Raw genomic sequence first — 14779 nt, forward strand, 5'->3', positions numbered from 1 at the left:
AGAGAATGGGAGAGGGGGAGAGAGAGAATGTGAGAGAGAGAGGGAGAGAGAATGTGAGAGGGAGAGAGAGAGAATGGGAGAGGGAGAGAGAGAGAATGGGAGAGGGAGAGAGAGAGAATGGGAGAGGGAGAGAGAGAATGGGAGAGGGAGAGAGAGAATGGGAGAGGGAGAGAGAGAGAGAGAATGTGAGAGGGAGAGAGAGAATGGGAGAGGGAGAGAGAGAATGGGAGAGGGAGAGAGAGAGAGAGAATGGGAGAGGGAGAGAGAGAGAATGGGAGAGGGAGAGAGAGAGAGAGAATGTGAGAGAGAGAGGGAGAGAGAGAGAATGTGAGAGGGAGAGAGAGAGAATGTGAGAGAGGGAGAGAGAGAATGTGTGAGAGAGAGGGAGAGAGAGAATGTGAGAGGGAGAGAGAGAATGTGAGAGAGAGAGGGAGAGAGAGAATGAGAGAGAGAGGGAGAGAGAGAATGTGAGAGAGGGAGAGCGAGAATGTGAGAGAGGGAGAGAGAGAATGAGAGAGAGAGGAGAGAGAGAATGTGAGAGAGAGAATGTGAGAGAAAGGGAGAGAGAGAATGTGAGAGGGAGAGAATGAGAGAGGGAGAGAGAGAATGTGAGAGAGGGAGAGAGAGAATGTGAGAGAGAGGGAGAGAGAGAATGTGAGAGGGAGAGAGAGAATGAGAGAGGGAGAGAGAGAATGTGAGAGAGGGAGAGAGAGAATGTGAGAGAGGGAGAGAATGAGAGAGAATGTGAGAGAGGGAGAGAGAGAATGTGAGAGAGAGGGAGAGAGAGAATGTGAGAGAGAGGGAGAATGTGAGAGAGAGAGAGAATGTGAGAGAGAGAGAGAATGTGAGAGAGGGAGAGAGAGAATGTGAGAGAGAATGTGGGAGAGAATGTGAGAGAGAATGTGGAGAGAGAGAGGGAGAGAGAGAATGTGAGAGAGAGGGAGAGAGAGAATGTGAGAGAGGGAGAGAGAGAATGTGAGAGGGAGAGAGAGAATGTGAGAGGGAGAGAGAGAATGTGAGAGAGAGAGGAGAGAGAGAATGTGAGAGAGAGAGGAGAGAGAATGTGAGAATGAGAGAGAGGGAGAGAGAGAATGTGAGAATGAGAGAGAATGCATGTGAGAGAAAATGTGAGAATGTGTGAGAGGGAGAGAGAGAATGTGAGAGAGAATGTGAGAGAGAGAGGGAGAGAGAGAATGTGAGAGAGAGAGAGAATGTGAGAGAGGGAGAGAGAGAATGTGAGAGAGGGAGAGAGGGAGAGAGAGAATGAGAGAGGGAGAGAGAGAATGAGAGAGGGAGAGAGAGAATGAGAGAGAGAGGGAGAGAATGAGAGAGAGAGGGAGAGAGAGAATGTGAGAGAGAATGTGAGAGAGGGAGAGAGAGAATGTGAGAGGGAGAGAACGTGAGAGAAGAGAGAGAGGGAGAGAGAGAATGTGGGAGAGAGAGAATGTGGGAGAGAGAGAATGTGAGAGAGGAGAGAATGAGAGGGAGAGAGAATGAGAGAGAATGAGAGAGGGAGAAGAGAATGTGAGAGAGAGAGAATGTGAGAGAGAGGGAGAGAGAGAATGTGAGAGAGGGAGAGAGAGAATGTGAGAGAGAGAATGAGAGAGAGAATGTGAGAGAGAGGGAGAATGAAGCCGGCAGAGTTACTCACGGTTGTAGGTGACAGGGAGCTTCATGAAGTGATGGTAGTGACCGTACATGTTGTTGTTGTTGCTGCTGCCTCTCATCCACACTCACTAATCTGTCTTCATAGTTTGTTGTTGCTGAGACAGGGGGCAGCGGGGGGTTGGGGAGGGGGTGAGCTGCAGCCTCTGGCTGTCCCGGGGATGTATGTTTACTAAGTGCCCCTGCAGAGCCGGTGCCGAGTCTCCCTCCGCCCGCCTTTCCCCGGGCTCCCTGTGCCTCTGACTGGAGCTGGAGCTGGAGCTGGCTGCCAGCCCAGCTCTCCACATGGGAGAGAGCCCGCTCTGTCTGTCTGTCCAGCCCTGCACTCCCCCCTCCAGCCAGGGCAGACCACCTCCTCCTCCTCCTCCTCCTCCAGCCTCTCACTGCCGCACGTCAGAACCCCACCAGAGCAGAGCTGCCCACAGTGAACAGAGCTCCAGGCACAACTCTTAAAGCGGCATTGCCTCGGCAAGACAGGAGTTGGCTATCCAGCACACTGTGCAAAGAACTCCGTGCACCGCAGCCAGCGCTCTGAACACTACACTGCGGACACACAGACACAAGGACAGGACTATTCAGCCCCTCAATGACTCACAGCCTCCCACTGAGCAAAGAGCTCACTGCAAGCACTCTCACACTGTGGGAACACGGGGCCATGCAGGGCAAGGCTATTCAGCCCCTCATTAGGGCACAGTGAGCAAAGAGCTCCCTGTGCAGCAAGCACTCTTAAAGGGGCAGTGTCTTAGGCACATACAGGACCAGCTGTAGGTTATTCAGCCCCTCAGGAGTGCAAAGCTCCCAGCAAGTAAGCCTGAGCTCTGTGCCACATGCTACCCCTCAAGGTAGCAGCGTCTTCAAGGGAAAAAAAAAGTTAACTTGCATTTATATAGCACCTTTCACCATCCCTGAGAATTTAACAGCCAATGAATTACCCTCGAAGTGTTGTATGGTGAGGAAACACAGCAAACAAATTTGCAAACAACAGGCTCCCACAGTGACCACAGTGCCAATCACACTGGTAAACAGCGATAATGACCAGATAACAGCCTCAACATTCATCCACACATCAACAGTTTCACGTCTGCCACTCAGACGACTATGGCCCCAAATTGAGCCTGGAAGTGTGCCCACCTGCCGTGTTGAGTGGACAAGAGGCATCCTCCCCCCACACCTGAACTACTCTCTTTGCATATGCAAATAAGGGATCTAACATAGAAACAGAACATTCAGACACACAAGGAGGGCATTCACCGCATCCGAGAAAAAAACTACCCGGCCTAATCCCATGTTCCTCTTGCTCTGCAGCCCTGTGCACTACAGCACTCCAAGAGCATACCCAAGTGATTTTTAAATACAGCGATGGGGCTTCTACCCCTATCGTCCTTTCAGGCAGTGAGTTCCAGACCCTCACCAGCCTCTGGTGCCAAAAACAATGCTCCTCAACTCTCATGTAACCCTTCCACCAATTATTTTAAATCAATGCCACCACCTCCCCACCTCTGACCCCGCTCCTGCTCCACCCCCTGGTTATTGACCTCTTTGCTAAGGGAAGTAGGTCCTTTCTACCACTGTAGGCTCTTCATAATTTTATATGCCTCGATTAAACCTGGAACTCTCTTCTCCCCAAAATAAGCTGCTGAGGCTGGGGATCAACTCAAAATCTCGAGGCTGAGAAGGATAGATTTTTGTTGGGGTTGGAACATCGAGGGATGTGGATTGAAGGCAGGTAAATAAAGTTGAGGTGCAGCACAGCCATGACTGAATTAAATGGCGGAACAGCATTGAGGGGCCGAATGGCCTTTTCCTCCCCCTATGCCTATTTTTTTTACCCTACAATTTGAATTCAGAGTAAGTTGTATTTTTTTTGGCATTTTTGTGTTCTTTCTAAACATACGTAACCATCGCATTAACAGTCCCACTACCCAAGGCTGGTGAACTGAGCAGCCTCCCTGAATTGTTTTGACATGGGTATTCAGCTAGATTTGGAGTCCGGTCAGTAACGCCTGTTCAACACTGCCTGCTGCCACTACTGATACACACAGAATATCAAAACACATTGGCATGTGATGTAACACAATCCAGCACCCCCCACCCCCCCACCCAGGCATATGTGTCTGTGAGAAAGGAACCCCCATTGGAGGAGGGGGGGAGGGGTGGGGTGTCAAACTGGTCCTGCAGTCAATGGAATGTCCAAATGGGTCAGGGAGTAGAGTGAGCTGTCAGTTTGTTACTGCCCATTCTATGTTACTGCCTCAAGAACAATTTCGTCCCCTCTCAGTTGTCGGCTGGGTTTTAATTTACAATTATTTTCAACACTCACACGACTTCCTTCGAAGTAACCAGAGCTGGCTGAGAAACCTAGCACCTTCAAGCCCCTCCAAAAGGGGCACCATCCAGTTTTTTGTTTTTATCCCAATCTAAATGTTTGGCCAAAAACTTGCATTCTGTGAAAAGGGAAATGTCTAAGGAACCTTGGTATCATTTTGATCATCAGATGTGATATTACAAGTCAATATGATTTTTACTACAGTCCCAGGCACACCTTGTGTTACTGACTGTATGTCTACTAATGTTAATCCAGCTCCCTCAAACTGTCACTCAGTAACCCCTCTCTCCCAGTGCCCTGTGTTACTGACTGTATATCTCCTCACGTTAATCCAGCTCCCTCACACTGTCACTCAGTAACCCCTCTCCACCAGCTCCCTGTGTTACTGACTGTATGTCTACTAATGTTAATCCAGCTCCCTCACACTGTCACTCAGTAACCACTCTCTCCCAGCGCCCTGTTTTACTGACTGTATCTCTATTGATGTTAATCCAGCTCCCTCACACTGTCACTCAGTAACCCCTCTCCACCAGCATCCTGTGTTGCTGACTGTATCTCTATTGATGTTAATCCAGCTCCCTCACACTGTCACTCAGTAACCCCTCTCTCCCAGCGCCCTGTTTTACTGACTGTATCTCTCCTCACTTTAATCCAGCTCCCTCACACTGTCACTCAGTAACCCCTCTCCACCAGCATCCTGTGTTGCTGACTGTATCTCTATTGATGTTAATCCAGCTCCCTCACACTGTCACTCAGTAACCCCTCTCTCCCAGCGCCCTGTTTTACTGACTGTATCTCTACTGATGTTAATCCAGCTCCCTCACACTGTCACTCAGTAACCCCTCTCTCCCAGCGCCCTGTGTTACTGACTGTATCTCTACTGATGTTAATCCAGCTCCCTCACACTGTCACTCAGTAACCCCTCTTCCTCAGTGCCCTGTGTTACTGACTGCGTCTCTAGTGATGTTAATCTAACAGTCTCAGTGAGTAACACTAGACCCTGGGGAGGGGTTACTGTGCAAGTAGTTCTCGCAGCTCCCTGCGGTACAGTTATGGAACCTTTCCCCTGGATCCCATCTCTGTCCGACATTGGGATCTACAAGCCAGGGCCTCAAGACCCTCAGCTGGTGGAAAGCACCCTGACTGCCAGATGGTAGCACAGCAATAATTGGTAAACAGCGATTTGCAGCTTCACCTGAGGATTTTGGCACTGCAGTGAATTGCAGTTATTTCTGCCTTGCAGAGAAGACTCGGTCATTAAGGTACTCTCATGGTTACACTGGATGGCTGTTCCATTTTTAATCGGGCCTACTCTAGTTTCAGTTCAGAGGCAGCCTTCCGAAAGACAAGCTAAGAGCCATCACCGGACCACTGATCCTCCTCGGTTTCTTTAACCGAACATTAGCTCAAGCTGAATGTAACACATTCGAGAATGCTACAACACGTATATAGGCTGGGATAGCCATAGTATAGGGGGCAGTGAGGGACAAGCGTTCCTAGATTGTGTTCAGGGGAATTTCCTACCGCAGTATGTTTCCAGTCCAACAAGAAAGGAGGCAGTGCTAGACCTGGTTCTTGGGAATGAGGTGAGGCAAGTAGATCAAGTGACAGTGGGGGAATATTTAGGGGACAGTGACCATTGTATCATAAGGTTAAGGATGATGGTGCAAAATGACGTTGGTCAATCCAGAGTAAGAATAATCAACTGGCAGAGAGTGGGCTTCAGTGGGGCAAGAACGGAGCTGGGCCGGATAGACTGGAACCAAAGGTTGGCGGAAAAAACAGTAGCTGAACAATGGGCTACCTTCAAAGAGGAGATGGTTTGGGCACAGTCAAGGAATGTTCTTTCAAAAGGGAAGGGCAGGACAAACAAATCCAGAGCTCCCTGAATGATAAGGAGATAGAAATTAAGTTAAAGAAGAAAATGTATGCTTACGACAGGTGTCAGGTAGCAAATACAATTGAGAACAAAGCTGAATACAGAAGGTTCAGAGGGGATGTGAAAAAGCAAATACAAGAAATCCCAAAGAGGGATTATGAAAAAAGACTGGCAGCTAACATAAAAGGAAATCCCAAAGTATTCTATAAGCACATCAATAGTAAAAGGGTGATAAAGGAGGAGTAGGGCCGATTAGGGACCAAAAAGGGGATTTATCCAGAGGCAAGAGACATGTCTGAGGTGTTAAATGAATACTTTGCATTTGTCTTTAACTACGAGATAGATGCTGCCCCAGGCCATGGTGACAGAGGAGGAAACTCAGTCACTAGAAGGGTTTAAAATTGATAAGGAAGAGGTATTGGATAAGCTGTCAGTACTTAAAGTTGATAAGGCACTGGGACTGGATGAGATGCATTCAAGAATATTGAAGGAAGTGAGAGTGGAAATTGCAGAGGCACTGGCAATAATCTCTCAATGTTGCCTGGATTCGGGGGAGGTGCCGGAGGACTGGAGAATTGCAAACATTACAACTTGTTCAAAAAAGGTTGTAAAGATCTGCCCTGCAATTACAGACCAGTCAGTTTAACTTCGGTGGTGGGGAAACTTCTAGAAACAATTATTCGGGATAGAATTAATAGCCACATGGAAAAATATGGATGATTCAGAAGATTTAGCATGGATTTGTTAAAGGAAATTCATGTCTACTAACTTGCTGGAGTTTTTTAAAGAGGTAACGGAGACAGTTGATGAGGGCAAGGCTGTTGATGTGGTGTATATGGACTTCCAAAAGGTGTTCGATACAGAGCCACACAACAGACTTGTGAGGAAAGTTATAGGTCATGGAATAAAAGGGACAATAGCAACGCGGATACAAAATTGTCTGAGAAATAGGAAACAGAGAATAATGGTTAATGGGCATTTTTGGGCTGGATGAAGATTTGTAGTGGAGCTCCCCAGGGGTCGGTATTGGGACCCTTGCTTTTCCTGATATATGCAAATTACCTAGATCTTAGAGTACAGGGGACAATTTCAAAGTTTGAGAATGCCACAAAACTTGGGAGCATTGTAAACTGTGAGGAGGACAGTGTAGAACTTCAAAAGGACATTGACACTTTGGTGGATTGGGCAGATAGGTTTGTTTTCATTCATTCACGGGATGAATGGCTGTGCCAGCATTTATTGCCCTTGAGAAGGTGGTGCTGAGCTGCCTCCTTGAACTGCTGCAGTCCATGTGGTGTAGGTACGCTCACAGTGCTGTTAAGGAGGGAGTTCCAGGATTTTGACCCAGTGACAGTGAAGGAACGGCAATATATTTCCAAGTCAGGATGGTGAGTGACTTGGAGGGGAACTTCTAGGTGGTGGTTTTCCCATCTATCTGCTGCCCTTGTCCTTCTAGATGGTAGTCGTCGTGGGTTTGGAAGGTGCTGTCTAAGGAGCCTTGCTGAATTCCTGCAGTGCATCTTGTAGATGGTACAAACTGCTGCTACTGTGCGTCGGTGGTGGAGGGAGTGAATGTTTGTGGATGTGGTGCCAATCAAGCGGGCTGCTTTGTCCTGGATGGTGTCAAGCTTCTTGAGTGTTGTGGGAGCTGCACTCATCCAGGCAAGTGAGGAGTATTCCATCACACTCCTGACTTGTGCCTTGGAGATGGTGGACAGGCTTTGGGGAGTCAGGAGGTGAGTTACTTGTCACACGATTCCTAGCCTCTGACTTGATCTTGTAGCCACAGTATTTATATGGCAAGTCCACTTCAGCTTCTGGTCAATGGTAATCCCCAGGATGTTGATAGTGGGGGATTCAGTAATGGTAGTGCCATTGAACGTCAAGAGGCGATGGTTAGATTCTCTCTTGTTGGAGATGGTCATTGCGCGGTACTTGTGTGGCACAAATGTTACTTGCCACTTATCAGCCCAAGCCTGGTTATTGTCCAGGTCTTGCTGCATTTGGACATGGACTGCTTCAGTATCTGAGGAGCCGCAAATGGTGCTGAACATGGTGCAATCATCAGCGAACATACCCACTTCTGACCTAATGATGGAAGGAAGGTCATTGAAGCAGCTGAAGATGGTTGGGCCGAGGACACTACCCTGAGGAACTCCTGCAGGATGTGTGGAACAACCACAACCATCTTCCTTTGTGCTAGGTACGACTCCAACCAGCGGAGAATTTCCCCCTGATTCCCATTGACTCCAGTTTTGCTAGGGCTCCTTGATGCCACACTCGGTCAAATGCGGCCTTGATGTCAAGGGCAGTCACTCTCACCTCACCTCGGGAGTTCAGCTCTTTTGTCCGTCTTTGAACCCAAGCTGTAATGAGGTCAGGAGCTGAGTGGCCCTGGCGGAACCCAAACTGGGTCTCAGTGAGCAGGTTATTGCTAAGCAAGTGCCGCTTGATAGCACTGATGATGACCTAATCCATTACTGATGTTTGAGAGTAGGCTGATGGGGCGGTAATTGGCTGTGTTGGATTTGCCCTGCTTTTTGTGTACAGGACATACCTAGACAATTTTCCACATAGCCGGGTAGATGAAGTTCAATGTGGAGAAGTGTAAGGTGATACACTTTGGTACAAAGAACAAGGAGAGACTGTATAAAATATTCTAAGGGATGTGCAGGAGCAGAGAGACCTAGGAGTATATGTACATAAGTCCTTAAAGGTGGCAGGACAGGTAGAAAGAGCTGGTTCTAAAGCATACAGTATTCTAGACTTCATTAATAGGAGCATAGAGTACAAGAGCAGGGAGGTTATGATTAACTTATATAAGACACTGGTTATACCTCAGCTGGGGTATTGTGTACAGTTCTGGGTGCCACACAATAGGAAGGATGTGAACGCATTAGAGAGAGTGCAGAAGAGGTTTACAAGAGTGGCTCCAGGGATAAGACACTTCAGTTATGAGGAAAGATGGGAGAAGTTGGGACTGTTTTCCTTGGAGAGGAGAAGGCTAAGAGGAGACTTGATAGAAGTTTTCAAAGTCATGAGGGGTCTGGACAGAGTAGATAGGGAGAAACTGTTCCTGCTTGTAAATGGATCGAGAACCAGAGCGCACAGTTTTAAAGTGTTTTGCAAAAGAAGCAAATGCAAGGTGAGAAAAAACATTTTCACACAGCGAATAGTTAGGGTTTGGAATGCACTGTTTGGAAGTGTGGCGGAGGCAGGTTCAAGAGGGCATTGGACGATTATTTAAATAGAAACAATGTGCAGGGTTATGGGGAAATGGCAGGAGATTGGCAATAAGTAAAAATGCTCAGAGAGCAGGTGTGGACACGATGGGCCGAATGGCCTCCTTCTACCCCTTAACAATTCTGTGATTCCGTGATTCTGTGAACGCCGTCCAGCCCATCCTGCCTGTATCGGTTCTGCTTCTACCACTCTTTCAGGTAGCATGTTTCAGATTACCGTAACTCAAGACATTTCCCTCTGGCTCTTGTCAATTATCTTCAATCTGTGTCAGTTAGCTACTTCGCTGACACAGGTAACAGTTTCTCCTTATTTACAATATCATAGCCCCTATGGTTTTGAACAATCTATCAAATGTATCTTCAATCTTCTCTGCTCCAAGGAGAACAATCCCAGCTTCTCTGGTTTCTCCACAAACTGAAGTCCCTGATTCCTGGTTCCATTCTAGTAAATCTCCTCTGCACCCTCACCAAGGCCTTGACATCCTTCCTGAAGTATACTTCCCAGAATTGGCCACTATACTCTGGCTGAGGCCTAACCAGTGACAGTCAAGCAGACAGGCCTGTCTTATAATTGGCCAGGCCGCCGGGGTCGAGGGTTGACCTTGCATGCTGGGAACAGCGTTGAAACAGCTAGGATTTCGTGAGGGTGGTCTACTTTGGCTTAAAGTCACCAACTCTCCTGGACAGAGTTGGAGCCTCCTGCGATCTCCCCAGAAAATTGGCGAGGGTGAAAATCCATCATAGGGGCAGTAAAACAGATGGTGTGCTTATTCTCATTGCCTTTGAACACTTTCGTTTGGTAGTTGTTAAAATATCAGAGATAGAAAGAGGTCCATTTGACTGATCCCATCAGGTTGCGGAGATCATTTTCCAACTAGTGGCATCGCGAGGTTGGAAATCGAGGCAGGGGGGTGGGGGCAGGGCGGTTAAGGGCAGGAGACCATGTTATAAAACTGATCCAGCCAGAGCTGGCAACCCTAACCTGATGCCCCAGCCCCCCACAGTGCCCGGCCCGACCCATGAACCAACAGGACAATGACCCCCCTCCCCAGATCTAAGCCAACCCCACCCCACCCCAGCATTCCTGCGGAGACAGCCTCAAGGCTTGGGGACTGCGGGCAGAGCTTCACGATTGGTCATGTTGAGCTTCCAAAGAGCTTAGAGGAAACGCTTGATATTTTAACTTCAGTTTTTTCTCGGAATGTGGCACAGCCAGCATTTCCTGCCCAACCCCGGTTCCCCTGGCAACCAAATGACTCAGGAGTCAACCGCCTAGTGTGGGATTGGAGTCACATGTCAGATGCACTGGGTAGGCATGGGAGGACTTCTGCCCTTGACGGGCTGGCTCAGTTCTTACCACAATCTGAAAGCTTCTCATGCTCACTCACCCTTGGATTCCTGACCATGTATTCAAAGGCATATGTGTCAGCTGTGCCTCAGTGGGTAGCCAGAAGGTCATGGGTTGAAGTCACATGGAGAGGCTTGAGCACGTGATCCAGAGGAAGCTGGACCAGTGTTCTGTTGACATGGACTCCACTTTAACCGGGCTGGAATCAGAGACCTGACGAATCCCAGAATGAGGGCTGTGGATAGGGTTTGAAACTAAAAGGGGCAGGGAAGGGGCAGGTGAAGGGAGATTTAGAAACCCAAAGAGTAAAGTGGAGGCAATAGAGCAGTGTAGTGATTTGGGGAAAGACAAGCCAAGTGAGACAGGAAGGGACAGAGAGTTTAACGGTAATAGTGTGTCAGTGAATAAGGTTAAACAAAAGTCATGAAGTAAAATTAAAGACTCTTTATCTGAATGAGCAAAGCATTCGTAAAAAGATGGGTGAACTAGAGGCACAAATAGAGAGAAATGGTTTAAATCTAATCGCCATTACAGAGATATGGTTACACGGTGACCAAGGTTGGGAAATAAATCTTCCAGCAAAAACAATGGGCGGAGTTTTACAGCGCCATTGTGGCGGGGGCGGGGTCATAAAATACGGCGAGCCGTTCAAAAGCCCATTGACTTCGGCTGGACCATAACATCCCACCGGCATAAAATTCTGCCCAACATTTTTTTTAAAAAACCAGGTGGAATAGAAAAGGAGTGGCAGCCCTTATAGTAAAGGATGACATAAGGACAGAAGTGAGAAAGGATCTTGACTCAGAGGATCTGGAAGTCGCATCAGTACGGGTGGAGATTAGCAATAACAAGGGTCAGAAAACGCTGGTGGACATAGGTTATAGGCCTCCTCATGGCAGCTATACCATTGGACAGAGCTTTAAGCAAGAAATAATTGGAGTATTGCTGAAAAGAGAGGCATGTCTCAGCCTTTCGTCTTGCACTCAGCAGGACACTCACAAGATTGTCAGTCAGCCTCGCATTTGACTCGTATTTGACTCTACTGGAAGCTACATGCACAGGGCCTAATATTTGCAGACAGAAAGAACATGCACCTACATTGCCAGAAAATGCTGGAAAAACTCAGCAGGCCTGGCAGCATCTGAGGAGAGAGAAACGGAGTTAACGTTTCGAGTCCGTATGACCCTTCTTCAGAGAAGCCTGCCCCACCATTCAATAAGATCATGGCCGATCTGAATGTGACCTCAACCCCACATTTCTCTGAAGAAAGGTCATACGGACTCGAAACGTTAACTCCGTTTCTCTCGTCGCAGATGCTGCCAGACCTGCTGAGTTTTTCCAGCGTTTTCTGTTTTTGTTCCAGATTTCCAGCATCCACAGTATTTTGTTTTCATGTACCTACATTGCACCTGTTTCAGCTAAACAAAATAAGTGACAGCCATCCGCTGACTCATTCCTCAGGGCAATGCCTTGACCAATCAGGGTCAAACTGCCTGGTTTAAATTTCAAAACAATGCTTGGCAGTTAACTGTCAGTCACCATCAGTGGTGCATTCTCCATGGCAACACCGCTTGCCATTCAATCAGCATTCTCTTCACATACAGTTTAAATTGGTGTTTTCCCCCTTATACTGGTATTCTTACCAGTGTCCTGATGAATGCAAGGTGAAAAGATATGTCTCTTTTTTCAGCAATACTCAAGTTCGGTACAGCCAAACGACTAAATAATTGGAGCTTTTAACAAAGGCAATGTAATAGTTGTGGGGGACTTTAATCTACATGTAGACTGGACCAATCAAATTGGTAAAGGTTGCCTGGAAGATGAGTTTGTAGAATGCTTTCATGACAGTTTGCTGGAGCAATAAGTTGTTGAACAAACCAGGAACAAAACTATTTTAGATCTGATATTATGTACGAACATACATACAAACATACGAATTAAGAGCAGAAGTAGGCCACTCGGCCCATCGAGCCTGCTCCACCATTCAATAAGATCGTGGCTGATCTAAATGAAACCTCAATCCCACATTCCTGCCTACCCTCGGCCACCTTTCACCCCCTTGTTAATCAAGAATCTATCTAGTTCTACCTTAAAGATATTCAAAGACTCTGCTTCCACTGCCTTTTGAGAAAGAGAGTTCCAAAGACTCTCAACCCTCTGAGAGAAAAAAATTTCTCCTCATCTCTGTTTAAATGAGAGACCCCTTATTTTTAAACAGTGGCCCCTAGTTCTAGATTCTCCCACAAGAGGAAACATCCTCTCTACATCCACTCTGTCAAGACCCCTCAGAATCTTAAAGGTTTCAATCAAGTTGCCTCTTACTCTTCTAAACTCCAGTGGATACAAGCTTAGTCTGTTCAGCCTTTTCTCACAAGACAACCCGCCCATTCCTGGTATTAGTCTAGTAAACCTTCTCTGAACTGCTTCTACTGCAATTCCATCTTTCCTTAAATAAGGTGAACAGTACTGTACACAGTAGTCCAGATATGGTCTCACCAATGCCCTGTACAATTGAAACGTAACCTCACTATTTTTGTAATCAATTCCCCTCACAATAGATGATAACATTCTATTAGCTTTCCGAATTACCTGCTGCACCTGCATACTAACCTTTTGTAATTCATGCAGTAGGACACCCAGATCCCTCTGAATCTCACAGCTCCGCAATCTCTCACCATTTATATAATAAGCTCCTTTTTTATTCTTTCTGCCAAAATGAATGATTTCACATTTGCCCGCATTATACTCCAATGAGACAGATTTAATTTGTAATCTCATTGTAATTACGTTGGTATGAAGGGAGAACTGGCTAAGGTTGATTGGGTAAATAGATTAAAATATATGGTAAACAGTGGGATACACTTAAAGAAACACTTCAAGATGTTCAACATAAATACGTTCATTAAAGAACAAAAACTCCGCATTGTCTTACCAAGGAAGTTAAGAATAGTATTAGATTAAAAGAAGGGGCTAATAATGTTGCAAAGAATGGTAGCAAGTCTGAGGATTGGGAATATTTTAGAAACCAGCAAAGGGTGACGAAAAGCTGATTAAAAGGGAAAAAATAGAATATGAGAGTAAACTAGCCGAGAATATAAATAGAAAGTAAGAGCTTTTACAAAAGGAGACAGAGACAGGAGAAATTATCATGGGGAATGAGGAAATGGCAGAGACAGTGAACAAATATTTTGTGTCTGTCTTCACAGTAGAAAACACAAATTACATATCAGAAATAGAGGGTAAGGAAGGGGCTAATTAGAGTGAGGAGCTTAAGGTAACTGATGTCAGCAGAGAAATATAATTGGAGAAACTTCAGGGAATGAAAGCAACAAATTCCCTAGACCTGATGGCCTACAAAAGGATGCTTCCAAAAAGAATAGCTATAGAGATAGTGGGCGCGCTGGCTATGATTTTTCTAAATTCCCTAGATTCCGGAACAGTCCCAGTGGATTGGAAGTTAGCAAATGTAACACTACTGTTCAAGAAAGGAGGAAGGCAGAAAACAGCAAACCACAGACCAGTTACAAAAATAGAAATACCTGGAAAAACTCAGCAGGTCTGGCAGCATCGGCGGAGAAGAGCAAAGTTGATGTTTCGAGTCCTCATGACCCTGGATTTCCAGCATCCGCAGTTTTTTGTTTTTATCACAGACTAGTTAGGCCGACATTAATCGTCAGAAAGCACTGCTACCTATTATTAAGGAAGTCTTAACAATGCACTTTAAAAAATCATATTATGATTAGCACAAGTCAACATGGTTTTACAAAAGGAGATCGCGTTTGACAAATTTATTACAATTGTTTGAGTTGTAACTAGTAGAGCAGATGAAGAGGAAGTCAATGTTGCAGTATACTTGGATTTCCAAAATTTTCAAAAAGGCCTCTCCAAAAGATTAATATACCAGAAAAGGGCTCATGGCGCTGGGGTAATATATTAGCATGGATAGAGGTTAATGGACAAGAAGCAAAGAGTAGGGATAAACAGGGTATTTTCAAATTGGCAACCTGTGACTAGTGGACCAATGGTGGATCAGTGCTGGGGCCTCAGCTACTTATAGTCTATATCAATGACTTAGATGAAGAGACAGAGAGTAATGTGCCTAGGTTTGCTGATGATACAAAGCTAGGTAGAAAGGTAAGCTGTGAGGAGGACACACAGAGGCTTCAAAGAGATACAGACAAGTTAAGGGGGTGGGTAACAAGATGGCAGGTGGAGTATGTGGGGAAGTGTATGGTTATTCACTTTGGTTGCAAGAACAACAAAGCTGAGAAACAACGAAATGTTGATGTTCAGAGAGACTTAAGTGTGCTCTTACAAGG

The 14779-nt window shown here is 46.3% G+C and overlaps 1 protein-coding gene across 7 annotated transcripts in view; it reads right to left on the bottom strand.

Annotated features, from left to right (window-relative positions):
- LOC144692531 (retinoic acid receptor RXR-gamma-A-like) overlaps positions 1 to 14779 on the bottom strand; it is a 258889-nt gene that overhangs the window by 221325 nt on the left and 22785 nt on the right. Inside the window, exon 1 of one of the 7 annotated variants that reach the window (XM_078561501.1) lies at positions 1652 to 2207. The exons of 2 other annotated variants lie outside the window; for them this stretch is intronic. In XM_078561501.1, coding sequence (XP_078417627.1) covers positions 1652 to 1727 — 76 coding nt within the window. In that variant the 5' untranslated portion in view covers positions 1728 to 2207. Of the gene's footprint in view, positions 1 to 1651; positions 2208 to 14779 lie in introns of those variants that run through there. 4 more of the 7 variants (XM_078561497.1, XM_078561499.1, XM_078561498.1 and 1 more) reach the window with 4 other exon arrangements.

This window comes from Cetorhinus maximus, chromosome 17, assembly GCF_964194155.1.
Source record: "Cetorhinus maximus chromosome 17, sCetMax3.hap1.1, whole genome shotgun sequence".
NCBI classification, from domain to species: domain Eukaryota; kingdom Metazoa; phylum Chordata; class Chondrichthyes; order Lamniformes; family Cetorhinidae; genus Cetorhinus; species Cetorhinus maximus.